We start from the raw sequence: 21,985 nt of genomic DNA, 5'->3' as shown, positions 1-21,985 counted from the left end.
ATGAACGAAGAGATCTTTCCTGAGGCACACATAGGTAGATTGAAGGTTAGATGTAGGGAAGGATTCCACTGTGTGTGGCTGTGGCAGCTGAAGGCTCCACCACCCAATTTCAGGCCACAGAAGTGCAGGTTAAACTGAACTGATGGAGTGAGGAATTGTAGGAGGGGATACAAGGCTGGAAAAGATGGCAAAGATCGACTGGAGCAATGAGCACAAATTCAAATCCTTTGGGAGAGTGAGCATGGATACACTGAGAGCCAGCTGAATTCTGAACCAGGTGCCATAGCAGACTCATCAGGGAGATGTTGGTGAAATCAAGAAGTGCCAGAAATGGCTAAGAGTTCCATTGGTTTGGAGGTTAGGTAGGGCTGCAACAGGCGATGGTAACATAAGTGGCCTCACTGTTGACAAGAATGTGGGCTTTGAAGATCTGGGTGGCCTCTGCTCCGAGGGGCACAGATTCAGTTTTAGTTTCTCTAGATCAGCTGGTGAAGGGTCACCGTCCACAGAACAAGTTTAACGCAACCAGGGGGGAGTTATTGTAGGACGGCCATCAGGAAGCACTTCTTCCACACTGGAGTGGTGGAAGTCTAGAATTCCCTTCCCAAGCACCTGCTGGGTCAGTTTAAATCTGTGGACTGAGAAGTATCCAGGGTTATGCCTACATTTTCACTTTTTGTGAGGTCAGACTGTGTTTGGGGTGGAGGGAGGGGTTAGCAGTGAGCACTAAGGCTGGGAGATAAAATGGCAAAGCCCAATGCTGAACCCAATGCTGCCCTGAATGAAATTACGCCAGAAATTGGACATGGCATCTACCTGTATGCATGGCTTATACACACTGGGCTTCGCCATTGGTGAATCCACAGCAAAGAAGTTTCATGCGGGTCCATATGACTTTGTATGACTTTGTAACCAACCAAGAGGTAATTATCTAGTGTGTGGTTCAATGATGCACAAGGCAAGACAGATGGTGGGCAGGTCCCTAACTCACATCTCTGCGCACAGTGGTATCTGTAAGAAATTCGAGGAAAGGTTAATCATCTCTCCTAGGAACAGAAGCGGGATATAACTGGCCAGATGTAGGTGCAGGGATTAACTCCTTTTGCTGAAAACAGGTTGTACAGCACGTAATTGTTGTTGGTTGGAGCAAACTCAAGGGTAAGCTCCTCCCAGTTGGACTGTTGGGTGTTTTAAAGAAATAGTTAAGAGAAAACTCTCCTCTGCTGGAAACATATGGGTGTGTGGCTTAGTGTGGAGAATTGATAGATTAATTGGCCACTGTAAATTACCTCTAGTGTGTAGGTGAGTGGTAGAAGCTGGAGGGAGTTGATGGGCATGTGGGGAGAATAAAATAGGATTCGTGTAGATGGGTGCTTGATGGTTGGTGCAGACTTGGTTGGCCCAGGTGCCTATTTCCGTGCTAAGTCACTCTATTAAGTCTACGCATCACTGAAAGTTAAAGCATAGAAAGAGGCCATTCACCTAATTGAAGCTGTGCTAACTCTTTGAAAGGACACCAAATCACAAATTGTTCTGTGCTGGAAAATTGCTGCATTCAGGATAGGCTGATATGATGTTTTACAGATTTACACCCTGATGTCAATACTCACGGAAGTGGATACTTCCTCCACAGCACTTTAGGTGGAAGGGTCTGGTAGACGGTTTTCTGTTTGCCCTCATAACTGGTCCCATCTTGACTGCTCTGAACAACCTTTGCAAACTCCATCTTCTCGTCCCATGTCCCCGACAGGATATAATTAGCTTTGCCTTCTCGGTCAGTCACCACACCCGTCACCTGTTGTACCACAAGAAAAATGTTCTCATTATGTTACAATACAGTCTCCCCCAACTCAGTGAGGAGGTCCTCATTCCATCAGTCTTAACTAGCCGTCTCTCTATTTCATAATATTTTGGTGATGGACCATGGACCATGGGATGCAAGCTGACAGGACATGGGATTTCTGTAGGACCCCCATACAGATCTGGCCTGGATGTACTGTATAACTGCACCATCATGCTTGGCATTCAAAACTCTTCTCCTGTACCACCTGAGAAAGCAACCTGCTCCATAAAGTGTTCCGTACCATCACCATAAATACAAAGAAACCTCAATGGCCATGGGCTCTGGATCAGGACTTTAAGTCATTGAAGACTCAATATAAATACTGCCTGAGCCAAGAATAATGAAGCAAAACCTTTACTGCTCCAGTTTGCAAAGTAGTCGAAGAGAATAGCATTAATGGGGCAACCAGCTAATTACATGAGGGATAAGGGAATAGAAGAATACAGGACTATGGGTAAATGAGGTCAGAAAGGTGGATTCCAGTAGAGTCTAAATGCTAACATAGATCAGTTGGGTTCATGCCTTTCTTCTGTGCTGTAACTTCTACAGGGCTTCGGATTTGCCTAGTTTACCACGCAGACCCAGAAATTCCATGGAATCTGTCCAGGTGTTGGAGCTTAATTCTGATGGGAAACTGAGAAATGGGAGTCTTTGGAGAAATGGCGTAAATGTCTGTCCCCTGTGGATTCCTCCCATCTTTCCCTACTCATTTGTACCTTGTAAGTTTAAACCTGCGCCTGTGTGCTTGTGGTATGAGCCAATAGATAATCAGAAATCCAAAATCAAGCACAAGTGACCAGATCTTTCTCCTTCTTGCTCAGTCAAAGCTTCTTGTATTTTAGAACTTTGATGGTGACGAGAAATCAGGTAACCTGCTCCCTGGTTCTCATTGATGCCCCTCAAGCTGATTGTTGGGAATTACTCAAGTGTTGCTCCTTGTAGAGGAAGCTTCCTACTGTCGATAAATGATGAACCTGGGCTTTACTGGGGTTTTTACATAATTCTTCAGTGAACAATTAAATCTCTGAGTGACTAATGAAACAATGTGTTGGATATCTCTCCTTTTGCTTAACTATTGCTAAATATTTTAACACAACAGGATGACGTATTCAATGATAATTTTCAAAAGGAAATTTTACATCTGTTTGAAAAGATAAACATTTGAGCATGTCAGAGACAAGTGAGCACAACTCCCTGATCTTTACCCTTGCCTTGGAGAGGGATAGGAGCAGATGGTATGGCGAAGTATTTAATTGGGGGAGGGGGAATTATGATGCTATTAGGCAGGAACTTGGGAGTGTAAATTGGGAGCAGATGTACTCGGGGAAATGCGCAATGGAAATGTGGAGGTTGTTTAGAGATCACTTGAAGGGGGTTCTGGATAGGTTTGTCCCATTGAGGCAGGAAAAGGATGGCATGGTGAAGGAACCATGGTTGACAAGAGATGTGGAATATCTAGTGAGGAGGAAGAAAGAAGCTTCCCTAAGGTTTAGGAAGCAAGGATCAGACAGGGCTCTAGAGAGTTACAAGGTAGCCAGGAAGGAAGTTAAGAATGGACTTAGGAGAGCTAGAAGGGGGCATGTGAAGGCTTTAGAGAGTAGGATTAAGGAAAACCCCAAGGTGTTCTACTCGTATGTGAAGAACGGGAGGATGACTAGAGTGAAGGTAAGACTGATTAGGGATAGAGGAAGAAATATGTGCCTGGAGTCGGAGGAGGTAGGGGAGGTCCTTAATGAATACTTTGCCTCAGTATTCACCTGTGAGAGAGACCTTGACATTTGTGAGGACAGCGTAAAACAGGCTGATAAGCTAGAACATGTCGATGTTAAGATGGAGGATGTGCTGGAACTTTTGAAAAACATTAGATATCTTTATTAGTCACATGTACATCAAAATACACAGTGAAATACATCTTTTGCGTAGAGTGTTCTGGGGGCAGCCCGCAAGTGTCACCACACTTCCGGCGCCAACATAGCATGTCCACAATTTCCTAACCCGTACGTCTTTGAAATGTGGGAAGAAACCGGAGCACCTGGTGGAAACCCACGCAGACACGGGGAGAACGTACAAACTCCTTACAGACAGCAGCCGGAATTGAACTTGGGTCGCTGGTGCTGTAATAGCGTTATAGGTAAGTCTCCGGGGCCAGACGGGATATATCCCAGGATACTATGGGAAGTGAGGGAAGAGATTTCAGAGCCCTTGGCGATGATCTTTGCGTCCTCACTGGCCACAGGAGTAGTACGAGATGATTGGAGGGTGGCAAATGTTATTCCTTTGTTCAAGAAAGGGAGTAGGGATAACCCTGGGAATTATAGACCAGTGAGTCTTACTTCAGTGGTGGGCAAAGTATTGGAAAAGATTCTTAGGTTCAGGATTTACAAGTACTTGGAGAAGCATAGTCTAATTAGGGATAGTCAACATGGCTCTGTGAGAGGCAGGTCATGCCTCACGAGCCTGATTGAATTCTTTGAGGATGTGACAAAACACATTGATGAGGGTAGAGGAGTAGATGTGGTGTATATGGATTTTAGTGAGGCATTTGATAAGGTTCCCCATGATAGACCCATTCAGAGGGTTGGGAAGCATGGGAATCAGGGAAACTTGGCTGCGTGGATTCGGAATTGGCTTGCCCATAGAAGGCAGAGGGTGGTTGTAGATGGAGTGTATTCTGCCTGGAGGTCGGTGACCAGTGGTGTTCCACAGGGATCTGTTCTGGGACCCCTGCTCTTTGTGAGTTTTATAAATGACTTGGATGAGGAAGTGGAAGGGTGGGTTAGTAAGTTTGCAAATGACACAAAGGTTGGTGGCGTTGTGGATTGTGTAGAAGTTTGTCAGGATATAACAGGACATTGATAGGATGCAAAACTGGGCTGAGAAGTGGCAGATGGAGTTCAACCTGGAAAAGTATAAAGTGATTCACTTTGGAAGGTCGAATTTGAAGGCAGAATACAGGGTTAATGCCAGGATTCTTAGCAGTCTGGAGGAACAGAAGGATCTTGGGGTCCAAGTCCATAGGTCCCTCAAAGTTGCAGCGCAAGTTGATAGAGTTGTTAAAAAGGCATATAGCATGTTGGCCTTCATTAGTCGGGGGATTGAGTTCAAGAGCCGCAAGGTAATGTTGCAACTTTATAAAACCCTGGTTAGACCACACTTAGAATAGTGTGTTCAGTTCTGGTCGCCTCACTATAGGAAGGATGTGGAAGCTTTAGAAAGGGTGCAGAGGGGATTTACCAGGATGCTGCCTGGATTGAATAGCATGTCTTATGAGGATAGGTTGAGCTAGCTAGGTCTTTCCTCTTTGGAGAGAAGGAGGATGAGAGGTGACCTGATAGAGGTGTACAAGATGGTAAGAGGCATAGATTGAGTGGACAGCCAGAGACTTTTTCCCAGGATGGAAATGGCTCACATGAGGGGGCATCATTTTAAGGTGACTGGAGGAAAGTACAGGGGGGATATCAGAGGCAAGTTTTTTTACACAGAGAGTGGTGGGTGCGTGGAACGTGCTGCCAGGGGTGCTGGTGGAGGCATATACATTAGGGACATTTAAGAGACTCTTAAGTAGGCACATGGATGATGGAAAAATGGAGGGGTATGTCGGAGCAAATGGTTAGATTGATCTTAGAGTAGGTTAAAAGGTCAGCACAACATCGTGGGCTGAAGGGTCTGAATTGTGCTGTAACGTTCTATGTTCTATGTTCAAGAACTTAAGGGGAAAAGCAGGGACTGGCATAAATTGAGGTACTCTTTCAATGAGCAGAAAGGGCTGTAGGAGCTTCTCTTCTTTCTGACAGCTACAGTGAGGTGGGCTATCTCCTAAAATCATACATTCTCAACTCCTCCAAAACATCCAGTGCACATCTCATTCTCTTGGTAATGCCACTGAGTAGCAACTGGAAGGCAAAGAGGATTGAGATTTACTGGGTATTGGATAAGTGTAGGAATGTTGGAATCTCTGTGAAGGAAGGCCAACAAGGCAAAATGAAAACCAAGATTGCATAGAACCAACAATCCCTTTTGCTGGCTAGTTTTGGCATAGCTTAACACACAAGTCACACAGATATGGAACTAGACAGGAAGATACATTTCACTGTGTGTTTTAATGTACATGTGACTAATAAATAAATATCTTATCTAATAAACTACTAACAAAAAGTTACCCATTATTTTTGGTCAATATCACAAAGGTCCCTTATGAATTTTTTTACACATACTGAAAGATTCAGAAATAAATTAGAACTGAGAGAAGTTTTAACAAAGCTGCATTAAATTAACAATTGCCATCAAATTGTTCCTTCAGCTGAGCAATTTCCCTGATGGAGAAGCAGAATACAAGGTGGCACTCACCTTCCTGGCACAGTCCCGTGAGAAGTAACTATAGGGACTGAACTTGAGTTGACACTTGTCTTTTGTCTTGAAGTTCACAATATCAATATCTCCTGACTGAAGGACAGAACGCAAAATTATACTCTGAATCTTCATAAGCATTTCATTAAAATAAGGAGGTTGACTGGTATCCTGCAGTTGAATGCAAACTGGATCTGATCTAATGGTCTGATTCAATGAATTGCAGAATGATTGGCAACGTAATTTAAAAATTCTCAGCAATAAACCAGGCCAGGGAGAGGCACAACTCTCTCTCTCATTCACTTGCAATAATAACGGGGCAAATCCCAGTCTGTGCTTTTACTAGGAAGGTGGCAGGTGACACCCATGCCACAGGTTTATTTATTTGTTCGCAGGATGTAGCTGACATTTTTTGTCCATCCCTATTACTCCTGAGCTTAGGTGCCAGTTAAGAGTAAACTATAATCAAAATAAAAAAAAACCTGCAGATGCAGGAAATCTAAAATAAAAACCGGGAATGCTGGAAGTACTCAGCAGGTCAGGCTGCAGCTCCCATTGCACCGGAGCACCAAGCCATTCTTTGGCAACTGACCAAAGGTCTTTGACCTGAAATGTTAGGGTTTCTCTGGTTCTCCTCCCACAGATGCAGCTGCCCTGATGAGTATTTCCAATACAAACCAAGCTTGTGGGTCTGGATTCACACACAGGGCAGATCTGGTAAGGAAGGCAGGTTTCACTCCCTGAAGGACAACAGTTAACCAGATGGGTTTTTTATGACAAGTGGTAGTTTCATGGCTACCATTAGTGAGAGTAGCATTATTTCGAAAAGTCCCGATTTTATCCAATGACCTGAATGTACCTGCCTTGGTGGGATTTTAAATACCTCTGTATCAACGGTGTAGGACTCAGATTGCTTGTTGAGTAACTTTACTACAACACTACCATACCATGCCAAACAATGATCATCTTCCGTTGACATTCAATGGCATTATCGTAACTAAGTCCTCCACCAACAACATGTAGGGAGGATCATCACTGACCAGAAGCTTAATGGAACCAGCCCCAACAAATACCGTGGGTATAAGAGGATGTCACAGGCTGGGTGTCCTACAAGGACGGACTCACCCCAGACTCCCAATGCTTTTCCATCATCTACAAGACACATCAGGAATGGGCAAAGAATCTTCACTTGCTGGATGCAGCTCCATCAATACTCTAGAAGCTCAACAACATTCAGGATAAAGCAGCCTGATAGTTGTCAACCCTTCTGCACTGGTGCCCTGTGACTGCACTGGAGCAACTTGCCTTTCTTTGGCAGCACTTCCCAAGCTCAAGGAGGACATGGGCAGTAGGCACAAGGGAACACTGCCACCTGCAAGTTCCCCTCCAAGGCACACAGTCTTCTCACATGGAACTATATCACCATTTACACATGGATTAAATCCAATCCAACAGAACTGTGGAGATTCCTTCAGCACAGGGACCACTTCGGAACAATTGGAGGTGTGCAACCCACATCCTGTAAATGAATTAAAAGAACTGCTGGTTTTGAATTGTCTGGTGGGTGAATAGCTATCCAGAAATGTCATAAACAAAAGCCAGATTAAGGGATGATTATTGATTTAAAAATATTATTTCACTTTATTAGCATCCATTTATATTGAAAGTTTTGTGCACTTTCACAGTGAAAAATATTAGAACATAAACCTGGCTTCAGCACCCAGTTGTACTTAACTTCTTACAGGTAATAGTAGAGGCTGGTATTAGCATTGCAGCAGGAGCTGGATTTAAGAAACCCTGTCTGTAGCCTAATCATCTATAAAGGGTATTATATAGTGGGGTTTGGATCAATGCTAGGGATTTAACACCACTAGTTCATAACACAGACATAATGAGCAGGAAAATGATAGGCAGCTGGGCTATCAAGCTTAACATGGAGTAACAAGGGATGGAAGACCACCACTAGACACCTACCTGCTGCTCCTGGGAGATGGAAGGAAGCAGAGAGATACCCCAGGCCAATAAGGAAAACATCTCTGGGAAGTTCTCAGTGTACTGTATACCTTTAATTCTTCACTTATTCTTCTTCCACAGCTGCCCTGATGCCTGAAATTGATGCTGAGGTATTTAGTTGGGGACTGGAAGGAGTGAGGGATGGGGGTTGGGGAACCACAGCCCTTTTGTGTCCTAACCCAACATCCAAATGATGCACCTTCCATCAAATGTCTGAGGGTGTCAGGATCCATTGTAACACCTGCCACTCCTCCACTAGAGATCAACTGATGCAGTGTAGGATCAAAAGAGGCTGCAGAGGGTTGTAGACTCAGCCAGCTCCATCATGGGCACAACCCTCCCCACCATCGAGGACATCTTCAAGAAGTGGTGCCTCAAGAAGGCAGCAGCCATTATTAAGGACCCTCACCACACAGGACATGCCCTCTTCACATTACTACCATCGGGGAGGAGGTACAGGAGCCTGAAGACCCACACTCAACGTTTCAGGAGCAGCTTCTTCCCCTCCGCCATCAGATTTCTGAATGGTCCATGAACCCATGAACACTACCTCATTATTCCTCTTTTGCACTTTTTATTTATTTTTGTAACTTATAGTAATTTTTATGTCTTTATGTCTTGTACTGCACTGCTGCTGCAAAACAACACATTTCACAACATTCATCAGTGATAATAAACCTGGTTCTGATTCAGTCCTAGAATTGCACCTTACTTAGTTGAGAAATTGCTATAAAATCTTCAAGAAGTTTCCAACTTCCGACATCTCCCTTTGTTCTGCACTTTGCTCCCTGGTTGTCATGCAACAAACATAGCATTTGAGAAGTGATGTGTTGGAACAACGGACTTCCCTCCTGAACTTTAGATGTATTATGGGCTGAGGCAATGAAACACAGAAACAGGAATGAACCACTCACACGCCTGGGCTTGTTCACCAGTTAACCAGATCGTGCTGGTTCATTTCTCACTTAGTGCCGTACACCTCGACACTCTTAACGAAAAAAAACCCACTCCATCTCAATCTTGAACGTTCCAACTGCCCTGGTGTCCACAGCCCTTGGGTGGGAGAATTCCACACTTCCTCCTTTTGCACGGAAAGGTGGTTCCCAATTTCCCTCCTGAATGGCCTAGCTCAAATTTAAGATTATATCTCTTCATTGCTGATCCCCAGAGGAATTAGTTTCTCTACATCTACCTAACCACTTAAACACCTGAATCAGATCACCCCTTAATCTTCAACATTTAATGGGTGACAAGCTAAATGTATTTAATTTGTCCTAATTTGAGCTCAGTATTATGGAGCTGGCTCAGTGGATACCATCAGTGTGTGGACACCTATGTACCTGGGGCCCGGTGACTCTATTTCATTCCCATTGTTATCTGACAGAATGATGGAAGGCATAATATGACGGCAAACTGCCAGTCTCCCTGCTGCACTGATCCATCCATAACTACTTTCATCTCCCCTCTCCATTTAACCTGAGTTTCTGAGCTTCTTTCTGTTCTGAACTGCTGTACAGTTTGAAAGAGTTATACAAAGCTCGTCACTGACCTGGTCAATCCACAGCTTGCCTACAATGATGTTGTGTACAGTGGAGGTGACCTTCCTCCACATATAGTGGTTGCCCCCAGAGTGGAACTGTAAGTGAATAGCACCTGTGGGACAATAAGAAGCAGCTGAGATCAGAGAGAATAAGATGCTGGCGTCTTTTTATCTGAGATTAACCCATCCATTCTGTACTCCTTACGTCAACTATACCAGACCGGCAGACTGACAACCTAACAATAGCTACAGAGACAGAAGAGAAGTATCAAAGGGAAATTGGATATACCTTTGACAGAAAAAATTCCTAGAGCAATGGGAAAAGGGCAAGATATGATGGATAGGTCTTTTGCAGAACCAGCAAAGGCACAATGGATCGCGGCTTCCTGCAATGCTGTAGGAAGCTATGATTCTAAACAGGATCGATGTTATGGTGATGAACTGGAGAGAAAGGAAAGGTTGAATTACTCAGCACACGGTTCAGCAGCCAGAAGGGAAAAGTCAGGTTCCTGTTGCAAACGTAAAGCTTCATCAGAATTTAGCATATTCACCACTTCAACTGGACTACAGGACAACGTCAAGTAGGTAAAAGCCACTTGGTGCATAAAGTCTGCTCCATATCAAATGCTTGCAGTAATGGATGCAGACTTTCCTACCCTCTTTCCCAACATGCTTGTAGATATGGGAGAAACAAAGACCAGGGCTGATCAAATATTTGGGATTGTTCATTCCAGTGCATGCACCTCAAATTTTAATTATTGCTGGCACTTTTAAATGGAGACACAAGAGACTGCAGATGCTGTAATCTGGAGCAAGGAACAAACTGCTGGAGTAACTCAGTGGGTCAAGCAGCATCTGTGGAGGGAAATGGTCAATGTTTCAGGTTGAGCTGCCTGACCCGCTGAGTTCCTCTAGCAGTTTGATTTTTTTTTGCATTTTTAAAGGCTTTTAAAAAATTTCCTTGATCTACCTTACAATCAATTTTTCTTTCTTTCTCTATTTTACTCTGTGCACCTATATAACATCATATTCAGCACATGAGAATTACTGGTTCATACTCATCAATGTTCAGTAACATTCCTACAACTCGATTGGTTAAGGAGGCACAGAGTATTGTACTTGACCAGTTCACAAGGTCAGATATGTCTGTTGAAGACATGACTGTTTCTTCAATGGTTGGTGGATAATGACTTCAGGTGCAAAAACCCATGGAAAGTCCACAAGCAAGTGGAATTATCACTGGCTCATTCAAAACAATACTTTGAGAAGGACAGAGGGTGAGTCAGAAATTAAATTAAAAGAGAATCCATGTAAATGATTGTGGGACAATCCAGCAGTAACATGTGAAATAAGGAGAGAAACGTTGAAAATTCACAGTTAATCTATCAACATCAGTAAGGAGAAAAGAAGGTTCAACTTTTCAATAAGAATATTCATTAGAAAGTGTTTCTGGTTTCTAGATGAGATATTAACTGGTCTTCCCTTCAGAAAATGTTGGACATACTCAGTAGTCAGGCAGCAACTTGCAACAGAGAAAGAGCTCTATTTCTCTCTCCAGTAATGCTTCCTAACACACTGACAGTTCTCAGTAGCTACTGTCTTTATAGTATCCATTATTTTCCTTTTATTCCTCTTTTTGGTAGCTCTGGATCCGCTGACAAGTTCCGGGATATTTTGCATTTACTTTTTTAGAGTATCTTTTATTTTTAAATTTTATCTTATTGGGAACATGAAAGAAGTTAAATCCATATGGAAATAGGGAGCAAGTTGAATCTGTCTGGGAATATGGCAGGAAGAGATATCCACGTAGAAATGTGGTCAGATTGAAGTGGGTTCAGGAATGTAGAGTGAGTGAAATCACAGTGGGGAGGTGATCAGAGTGTAATCATTAGGGAACGTGGAGTGAGTGGGATCCGTATGGAACGTGGAGTGAGTGTGATCTATACGGGAATGTGGAGTGAGTGTGGTCCATAGGTGAATGTGGAGCCAGTGTGATCCATATGCTCACTCCATAGGAGATAAGAAAATTCAAGACTTTAGTGACACATGTCCTCTAACATATACTGGGAACAGCAATTCCTCACCCAGATCCCCTCCAGAGGGGAGAGAACTGCTCACTCTCCCAGTGGCAGAGCCAAACCCTAGCAAAAGTCAACCAAGCACGGATTTCTCGATGCACAGTGTGAGGGACTCCTAGTGTGAGGGAGAAGGTTCCATGGGTCTTGTTATTGTGAAGAATGCTGTTGGAGATCCCATTAGTCCAGCTGCAAGCCAGGGTACAAGTCTCTTACCTAGTGGCATGATGGAGAGGTACTTCCCACGGAACTTGCTGGCAATGGTGATTTCTTGCCACAAGGTCCAGCCGCACTTAGAATAGACGTGGTGTGCTGCAGCGGGTGGATGGTGGCTCACCTATGTACAGGAGACCAAGAGAAAGTAAATCAGGGCAGGCCACAGGAAATGTTACAGAACTATAAGCAGGCTGTCAGCAGTCTCATTGCTACAGGGTTTTTCAATGAACCAAGACATTTTAAAATCTACAGTAGTCACTTTAACCAAATTTGCTGGGTTAGAATCTGGTGGGATTGGGACTTGCATCCTTTTCCAAACAGATACAGACAATAGAGCAACATATACCTTCTCACACTGACACACGTATAAAAAGAGTAGAGGCAGTGTTAACTTATTCTGGTGGGGTTGTATGCAAGTGCTGTATTACACCCCTGAATTTACTCTTCGCTGAAGTAAACCAAGTGTAATGTAAGAAATGGTGCAAGACCCAATCCCGTCAAATTCCCATCTCATGAATTTGGTTAAAATGACAACTTTAGATTGTAAAATGACTTATATTGTGGGGAATGGAACACACAATTTTATACCAAGCCTCGAGATGAAGCACTCCTGGGCAAGGTACAAAATGATTAGGTGTACCGTAAAAGTCTCTTCACCCGTCCCCTACTGCTAATGTTAGAATTCAGCCTGTTTCTTTGGTTTTTGGTTATTCTGTGCTCTTGTGTTGGCACTGCGCGCTTCGTGGATGAGTTGAGCTCATTAGATGTGGAGATTTAGGGTCTCACTGAATACATCTTACTGAGAACATTAAACCAACAGAACACAAAGGCTCAGGGGCAGCAAACAACTACAAAAGAACCAATGAACAAAAGAGATGGAAGGGCTGAGAGCTTAAGGGTCAGGGATGGAGGGAGGGACATGTTGTGGACCTGGGGATGGAGCAAGGGATGGGGGACGGAAGGAGAGAAGCAATGAGGAACTGGGGATGGAAGGAGAGAAGGAGCAGGGGACAGGAAGTGGAGGGAGAGTAATTTTGAGGGACTGGATCCAGAGGGAAATACAAGGTGGAGGGATGGACATACTGCATCTAGAAAGTGATGGGTACAGATTGTAAAGGACCTCAGATGATAAAGGAAAACTAGACAAGATGGTGAGGCTGTTTGTTTCTCAGGATGGACAATGCTAGAACCAGTGTTTCTATTGGGGAGCTAGTGAGATATTCTGACAAATGTGGACTGGAGCTCAAGCACTGGAAAATTCCATAATTCTAATTTTTAGCTATAACAAAATAGAATAACCCAAAGGGAAAATAGCACTATTAATATATTTCCAATTTATTCATTAACACACTACAAATGTACATTAAGTATAATTATTAGTGACAGTAATTATCAAGACCTTTAATACGTTCTTATTTATAAATCTAGATTGTGATCATCAATGTAATAGTGCATTAGGGAATGTGCAACATCTGTTCTTAATATTCATGAGTTTAGATGCCTTTTAATTTCTGTTGTCATGTGTAACAGTTATAGGCTGGGTCAATTAATGATTGCAACACAATCCTGTTATTTTGTCGATCCATCACATCCGCTGATTATGCACCAGACAGTGCTTAGAGATCTAATCCTGAGACTCCATGCTGGCTGATGAAGTATTCACTGTCCTCTTACTGTACTATATCAAATTCATTTCCAGTTTAATCTAAGGGGATGAATATTTCAGCTGTGTTCTGGCTATAAGGATCCTAAATCCAGATCTTTTGGGCATTGACCCAAGATTTCTTACGGTTTCACAATCTTGCAGAACCCAGCCTTAGGCCAACAACAGAAAGAAATGCCCCAGTGATGTGGGAGGGAATGGTCTTCCAAGCTTAGAACTAAGCAGAGGGACATTTTTTTCTCCCTTGACATATCCATGTTATAACTGGTCTTAGGTTGGCTGCGATTAACTGTTCTTCAGCACTTTCTCTCAGCTGGCATCACTACTACTTGTGTCATCAAGTTTCTCTTGGTCCCCACCCTATGACAGACACTCCCCATGTTCTCCCCAACCTGCCCCCCCACTTCTCTGCAATGTAAAATTCATTTAATTTCAAACTTTTCTCAGCACTAATGAAAGATCACCAACCTGAAGTGTTAGCTCTGTTCCTCTCTCCACAGGTGCTGCCTAACCTGCTGAGTGTTTCCAGCAGTTCTTGCTTCTGTTTCATTTTCGAGTGTCTAATATTGACATGATGTACCTGAAGTGGTAAGTGTTCCCAGTAACTCCCCTAACTTTGACAAGTTGGGAAAAGGCTAGGGGAGTTTCTGGTTAGATAAGGGGGATACTTTCCAAAATCAAAAGTTAAACTAAGAACATTTTTATTTGGGTTCCTCTTCTCTTAAGTGAATGACTGTAACTGGACCCCACCAAGGAAGTCCAGAACACCCACAGACTTCTGCACCGAAGTGCAGTGAATTTGATGGCTGGCACTATCAAATTCACTGCACTTCGGTGACGGAAATCAAGGGAAACTTGATGACACAAGTGGGGGTGGTGCCAGCTGAGAGAGGGTGCTGAATGCCAGTTAACCAAAGAGTGCAAACTTCTACAGTTCCACTTGGAAAACTGCCCATTGAACCAGCACCAGGTTAGACCCAACACATGTTTAACAACTCCATTTATCTCATTGGGGAGAGAGGCACGGTTCAGGTAATTTACAATTTTTTTGATTCATTATGTTAACTTAAATGTACTTTATTGTTTTGTTCTTTTTCAAAATTTTTAACGTTTTTTTAAAACAGATATTAGTGTCTGACATTTAAAAACATTCAAGCCATTTTCACACTGGAGGTGGTTTCACAGATTTTTGCAGGGGCTTGCCAATCAGCTTGGGTACAACAACCTGCAAAGTCCTTGCTGCCAGGGATCAGGGTTGGAGGGCAGGGGCATTGACGGGTGGGTAGTGTGTGAGTTGGTGCGCTTCTTCTGCCATTTACACTGGGTTTCAGTGTGCTCCCAACAAGTGGACTCGAGGTTCTCAATGCCATCGTGAATGCCCCATCTTTTTTTGAGCAGATCGGGCAGTGCTTCCCAGCAATCAGTGGGGATGTTACACTTTGTCCAAAGAAGCTTTGAGAACATCCTTCAATTGTGTCCATTTGATAATCTCTTGCCATGACAGAGCTAATAAACTACTGATGTGTCCTTAACAACTCAGTTCTTTTAAAAAATGAGGCCGCAGTGTGTAAAGTCATCATTGCATGCTGATGGGTATAATTATTTGGTGCTTGTGACAACCTGCTGACATACAATTGTAAGTCTAGTAGTTGTAATATGTGTAATCTTGGTTGTGAACAATAATTGTTGCTTTAAGGATTGTGTCAAGTGCCTGACTGTTCTGTGGCTGCAACATTTATAGAAAGTTCCAGAGAGGCAATCTATAAGGAATAAAGAAGGCACATTTAAGCTCGTTGAGCCTTATATATTTGTGCCAATTGGACCTTGTTGGATATTAGAATTCCCCAGAGAACACAATCATTAAGATAAAGGCTCCTGTCTGCCCCAGAGGTGCCTCACCTGCTCACATAGCGAACGGAAGCCACCCTCCTCCAGCCGGTCCAATTCAAAGGTCTCCCCAAGCAGAGGGTTAAATGGCTTTGCTGTGCGATGGATGGTTGTTGAATAGGAAGACACGGAGAATGCAGCCACGTAGCACATCTGCTCAGCAGGGTTTTCACACCGTGCTGCCTTGTCCAATAAATCATGATACTCTAAGTCTTCAGTTAGTCTTTGAAGCATTGATAAAGGCTCATTGAAATTAACCTGCAAGCAGAAGGGACATAAGCTAAAAAGGTCATGCTTAATAAAACTTTGAGGACACAATTGCACAGGGCACTAATTGTTCACACTGATCACTTAAATGGAGGACTGATTCTTTAGAAGTAAATGAATCAGCATCAAATAAAATACCAGAAATGCAACTTAATATGAATATTTTAAGCTAACACTGCAAGCACGTAGTTACCACACGTCACCCACTTGAAGAGAAAGTTTCTGAATTTCCCACAGTTTCTCCAAATCACCAGGTGACTGATGGAATCAGGAGAAATGACCTCTTTATAATCTCCATCCTGACCAACTTACTGCTGGAAATCAGAACTACTTCTGGAAATTCAGGGCCAAGTCGCGTCACTGGGCACTGCCACTATCACAGGAGCAACTCCCAGGCTGCCCCTGAGGTAGCAGAAACTACGGCAAGGGTCAACCTTACCTTAGTGCTTTTTCCAAAGAGAGCCACTTGTGACAGAGCAGCACGCCCTCGGCACTGCATTGGGTATCAGCCTACATTGGACATTCTTGTGTGCAACCCTTTCTCTTCCAGAGCCAATCTGGAGAAAGGAGTGCTGGATAAGTATTTGACCATGAGGAAGCATCACCACAGCCTCAATCTTATCCCAACATTTAGGGCTAGAAGTCAAGGAGCAAGGGTCAGTGAAGGGAATCTACAGCTGTTTATTTTCCCTGCCTGCTCAATGTACCGTGTGACTAAATACAGAATCTGCCAGTGTGCTGAGACCAGCTCACTCCGAACAGGGTAATAATTAGACCTCCACAGTCTGTACACTCTGTTTCATGTTTGACAGAACGATTACCAAGCCTGTTTTCAAACCAAATTCATCAGCAGAACCATTGGTGTTGGCTCCCCCAAGGATCGTGTTAGGGTATTTTATGCCTTTTGCCTGTTTTGTTAGTTAAATAAAATCAGCAGGGTGAGAACCTTTGGCTATAACATTTTGCTGGAGCTTAAGTCACAGGATGTAGCTTCAGATCTGCGTTGATCAGTTCAGACAGCAGGGAAATGCCAAGCATTTGGGTCAAAGCTATTCAGAGATTCACTCCAGTTTGAGAGATTATTTTTGACTACGATTGAAAGTCCTGATGCAGATGGAAAATGGAACAGCACGCTGCAGGTATGGAGATTATTCCAATTGAGTACAACTGGCTGGACTGTGGTTGATCAACCCCCATCGGCCCACTGCACCCCCCCCCACCACCTTGCAGGATGGCCCTTTGGCTGCACCAATCCGCCGTGGTCACACGGCTGCCAGTTGATTCCAGGTCTCGCTTCCACAGACGTCCCATGAATGAAGCAGGCTGCAGGTGGGGGCTAGGCCTGGGGACGGCCCTCCCCAGCACCACCCCGCTGCCTGACAGCCCACTCCTCTCAAAGGGCTGCCTCACTCCTTTTATGTCCAATCATCAGACACATTAAAAGAGAGACACCAGAGACGGCAGAATCCAGAGCAACAAACAATCTGCTGCAGGAACTCAGCGGGTCAAGCAGCATCCGTGGGAGGAAAGGAATTGTCGACGTTTTGGTTCGAAACCCTGCATGCAGTCCTGATGTAGGGTTTCAACATGAAACGTCGACAGTTCGTTTCCTCCCACAGATGCTGCTCGACCTGCTGAGTTCCTGCAGCAGATCCCCAACTCTTTCCCTTTCTTCCCTTTCTTTCATGCTCTACTGTCCTCTACAGGTCTCTAGCCCTTTGCCTCTTCCATCTATCACCTCCCAGCTTCTTACATCACTGCCTTTCCCCACCCGCTCCCCACCCACCTACTTTCCCCCTCTCACCTGGACTCACCTCTCACCTGCCAGCCTGTGCTCCTCCCCCGACTCCCACCTTTTTATTCTGGCTTCTGCCCTCTTCCTCTCCGGTCCTGATGAAGGGTCTTAACCCGAAACATCAACTGTTTATTTCGCTCCATAGATGCTGCCTGACCTGCTGAGTGCCTCCAGCATTTTGTGTGTGTTGCTCCAGATTCCAGCATCTGCAGAATCTCTTTGTCTCTGGCTCTACTTATTCATTGGAGAATGTGACAATTCCCAAAGGAGGGATACATGTTTGCATTAACAAAGCACCTTTAATAACCTGGGACTTCTCAAATTAAATTCTTTTGATATGTGGTTACCCAAGCTCTGCAAGAAACACAGCAGCCAATCTGTGCACACAAACAGCAACGTGAAATATCCGGACACCCTGTTCCAGTGATGTCGGTTAAGGGATAACATTGTCCAGAGCACCAGGTAAACTCCCTGCCCTTCTGAAATTTTGCCTTGGGACCTTTCCATCCATCTGGTGGGGGCTTGGATTATCATGTCTTTTGAAAGGCAGCACCACTAACAGTGTAGTGCAACCTCAGTACTTCACGGAAGTGATGGACCAGGTGGTGTGCTTCAGTCCTCCACCACGATATCTGATCTTACATTCCGATGTGTAGACCTTGTTGTTTCTGTTAAGACTACCTGAATTCTACCGCACAGAAGATTAATATATCTTTATTAGTTGCACGTACATCAAAACACACAGTGAAATGCACCTTTTGTGTAGAGTGTTCTGGGGGCAGCCCGCAAGTGTCGCCACGCTTCTGGCGCCAACATAGCATGCCCACAACTTCCTAACCCGTACATCTCTGGAATGTGGGAGGAAACCGGAGCACCCGGAGGAAACCCATGCAGTCACAGGGAGAACGTACAAACTCCTTACAGACAGTGGCCGGAATTGAACCCAGGTCACTGGCGCCTGCCCACAACCAATCAGTGCTACTTTTTATTAACCCTACAATCTTTGCCAAGTTCCCTCCATCCTGAGTTCCTCCAGCACTTTGTGTGTGTACCTCCACCCTCTTCCTGTTTTGTTTTCTTTATGGATACAGTAGATGGCAGTGTTTCACACACTGAGGCAGATCACAAGGCAGGGTTACCAATATTCCTGGCTTGGAGTTCAATAGAAAAAGCATCAACAGTATACAGAAACTCCAACTTAAACCCACAGGATGGCCACTGCCCATTTTGTATTTCACATTGTCATTTTCACAGCTTCTATTGCAAGCTATGGCACTTGTGTGGCACAAATGTTCATTGATTACTTTCCACTTATCAGCCAAAGTTTTAGTGGGTGTAGGAATGGATTACTTTGTGTTCCGATGCACAATGCATCCTCTCCACTTCTGACCTTAGAAGGAGGGAAGCAGGTTTGGACACTGCAGAAGGAACTCTTGCGGTGATGTCCCAGGGCTGAGATGATCGACCTCCCACAACTGCATTTTCATTAGAGCTGACTTCAGCCAGGGAAGAGGTTTCTCCTTTTCTCATGAAGAAACACCCTGGATGTCAAGGGCAGTCACCCCATCTCGGAAATCAGCTCTTTCAGATGAAGGTTGGTGAAGGCTGAGGCTGAGTGGTCTGAACAAAACCCAAACTGTGAGCAGGTTATTAGTGAAGAATTGTCCATCACTTTGTTAATTACTACCTGTAGACTGATGAAGCACCAATTAGTTGGAATGAATTTGTTCTGCTGTTTCTGTAGAGGAAATACCAAGGCAATCTTACATATTGTCAGGCAGATACCAGTGTCATAATTGAACTGCAGCAGTTTATCTTAAGGAACAGCTAATTCTGGGTATTCAGCAGTACAGGTAGAATGCCGTCTGGTCCCACAGCCGCTGCTGTATCTGGAGTTCCCATCTATTTCTTGATAATACCTGGAAGAACTATGATTGGCTGAAGACCAGCTGGTCTGATAGGGGTGGGGGGGGGGGTTGGTGGTGGGTTCCTCAGGAGGAGACCAAGGCAAATAGACCACTCTGCCCTTCTGATTGAAGATGGTTGCAAATACGTCAGCCTCCTCTTTGGCACTCACATACTGGGCTCAGCCATCATTGAGGACAGGGATGCTCTTGGATCCCACTATTATCTGTTGTGTTGTCCACCACCATTCACAACTGGATGTGGCAGGACTGCAGAGTTTAAATCTGATCCATTGACTGTGAGATCACTTTGTCTGTCTACTACACATCTGCTATTCACCATAAAGTAGCGTTGCCTTTTTGAATGAGGTTGTAAGTCCATGCCAGTTAATCCTTTTTTTTACACAATCACTTTCTTGGAATGTACAGATTTCATGCAAACAGCCTCCAACTTGGCCTCAGGTATCAGTTAAATCCTTTCCTCATTCCTAGCTTTAACATTTTGTTGGATGAGTAAACAGATGTCAACAGTGCTGATGCTTGTTTTGTTGATGATGTTATAACTTGCATCTTTTAATTTATAACAAAAAGGCTACGATGATGGGGATCAACAGGGTAGTGGGTTAAACAATGGCATTTCAAAATTGCCTTCGTAACAGGAGGCAGAGGGTGATGGTGGAGGGTTGTTTGAGTGACTGGAAGTCTGTGACCAGTGTTGTACCAGAGGATGCAGAGCTGGGCTGAGAAGTGGCAGATGGAGTACACCCAGAAAAGTGTGAAGTTATACACTTTGGAAGATCAAACAAGGTTAATGGCAGGACTCTTAGCCTCGGGGTCCACGTCCATAGATCCCTCAAGGTTGCCGCGCAGGTTGATCGGGTTGTTAAGAAGGCGTATGGTGTGTTGGTCTTCATTAGTCAGGGTATTGAGTTCAAAGGTCGCGAGATAATGTTGCAACTCTATGAAACTCTGGTTAGACCACACTTGGAGTACTGTGTTCAGTTCTGATCGCCTCATTATAGGAAGGATGTGGAAGCTTTAGAGAGGGTGCAGAGCAGATTTACCAGGATATTGCCTGGATTGGACAGCATGTCTTATGAGGACAGGTTGAGCGAGCTTGGGCTTTTCTCTTTGGAGAGGAGGATGAGAGGTGACTTGCTAGAGGTCTACAAGACGATAAGAGGCATAGATCGAGTGGACAGCCAGAGACTTTTTCCCAGGGCGAAAATGGCTAGCACGAGGGGGCGTAATTTTAAGGTGGTTGGAGGAAGGTATGGGGGGATGTCAGAGGTAAGTTTTTTTTACACAGAGAGTGGTGGGTGCATGGAAAGCACTGCTGGCAGAGGTGGTGGAGGCAGATACATTAGGGACATTAGACTCTTAGATAGGCACATGAATGATAGAAAAATGGAGGGTTATGTGGGAGGGAAGGGTTAGATAGATCAGGATAAAGTGTTGGCACAACATCGTGGGCCAAAGGGCCTGTACTGTGCTGTAATGTTCTATGTTCTATGTAAGTTCACAATGACACAAAAATTGGTGTTTTCAATAAGAGGGTAGTCTAAGGTTCTAGGACAATATCAATCATTTGGTAAAATGGCAGATGGAAATTAATCTTGAGGTGATGCACTTTGGAGGACTGATAAGGTTATGACATACACAATGATGTAGAGTCCTAGGGAGCATCTGGGGAACAGAGGAACCTTGACGTACAAGTCCAAGGATTCCTATAGGAGGCAGCACAGGTAAATAAAGGGGTGAAAAAGGCATATGGGATACTTGCTATCATTAGCTGGGACTCAGAATATAAGAACAGGGCAATTATGGTACAACTTTATAAAACATTGGCTGGGCCACAGCCCAAGTACTGTGTGCAGTGCTGGTCACCACACTATAGGAAGGATGTGATGGCAGTGGAGATGCTGCAGAGGAGATTCACCAGGATTTTGCCTGCAATAGAGTGTTTCAGGTTTGAGGAGAGACTGGATCAGCGGGGTTGTTTCCCTTGAAGCGGAGGAGGCTGAGAGGGACCTGATGGAGGTATACAAAATTATGACAGGAGATAGTGAAAAACTTTTCCCCATAGCAGAGGTGTCTAAAAATGGAATGTATAGGTTTAGGGAAAGGAATAAGAGGCTTAGAGAGGATCTGAGGAAGAATTTTTTCACCTAGAGGAAGGTTGGAATCTGCAAACACTGCTGAAGGGAGGGTGAAGACAGAAATGCTCAGAACATTTTACAAGTATCTGGACGGGCACTTGATCACCAAGGCATTGAAGGCTACAGGCCAAGAGCCGGTAAAGGGAGTAGTATAGATGGGTACTGGATGGTCAGTACAGACATGGTGGGCCGAATGGACTATTTCTGCACTGTATCACTCTATGACTCTCTGTCTCTATGACTTCTGGATCTAATCTAAACCAGTAGATTAATGTC

At 44.2% G+C, this 21,985-nt stretch overlaps 1 protein-coding gene across 6 annotated transcripts in view; it reads right to left on the bottom strand.

Moving 5' to 3' along the window:
* The window catches only part of osbp2b (oxysterol binding protein 2b), a 279,746-nt gene that overhangs the window by 10,581 nt on the left and 247,180 nt on the right, over positions 1-21,985 (bottom strand). For all 6 annotated transcript variants that reach the window (XM_052031996.1, XM_052031993.1, XM_052031992.1 and 3 more), the window contains 5 exons: positions 15,597-15,842; positions 12,035-12,155; positions 9,753-9,856; positions 6,191-6,286; positions 1,611-1,795 (listed from right to left, as the gene is read on the bottom strand). In XM_052031996.1, coding sequence (XP_051887956.1) covers positions 1,611-1,795; positions 6,191-6,286; positions 9,753-9,856; positions 12,035-12,155; positions 15,597-15,842 — 752 coding nt within the window. The remainder of the gene's footprint in view (positions 1-1,610; positions 1,796-6,190; positions 6,287-9,752; positions 9,857-12,034; positions 12,156-15,596; positions 15,843-21,985) is intronic.

Source organism: Pristis pectinata, chromosome 17 (genome assembly GCF_009764475.1).
Source record: "Pristis pectinata isolate sPriPec2 chromosome 17, sPriPec2.1.pri, whole genome shotgun sequence".
Taxonomy (NCBI): Eukaryota; Metazoa; Chordata; class Chondrichthyes; order Rhinopristiformes; family Pristidae; genus Pristis; species Pristis pectinata.
Note: the sequence above shows the minus strand (reverse complement) of the source record. Positions and strands in the feature narration are given on the sequence as shown.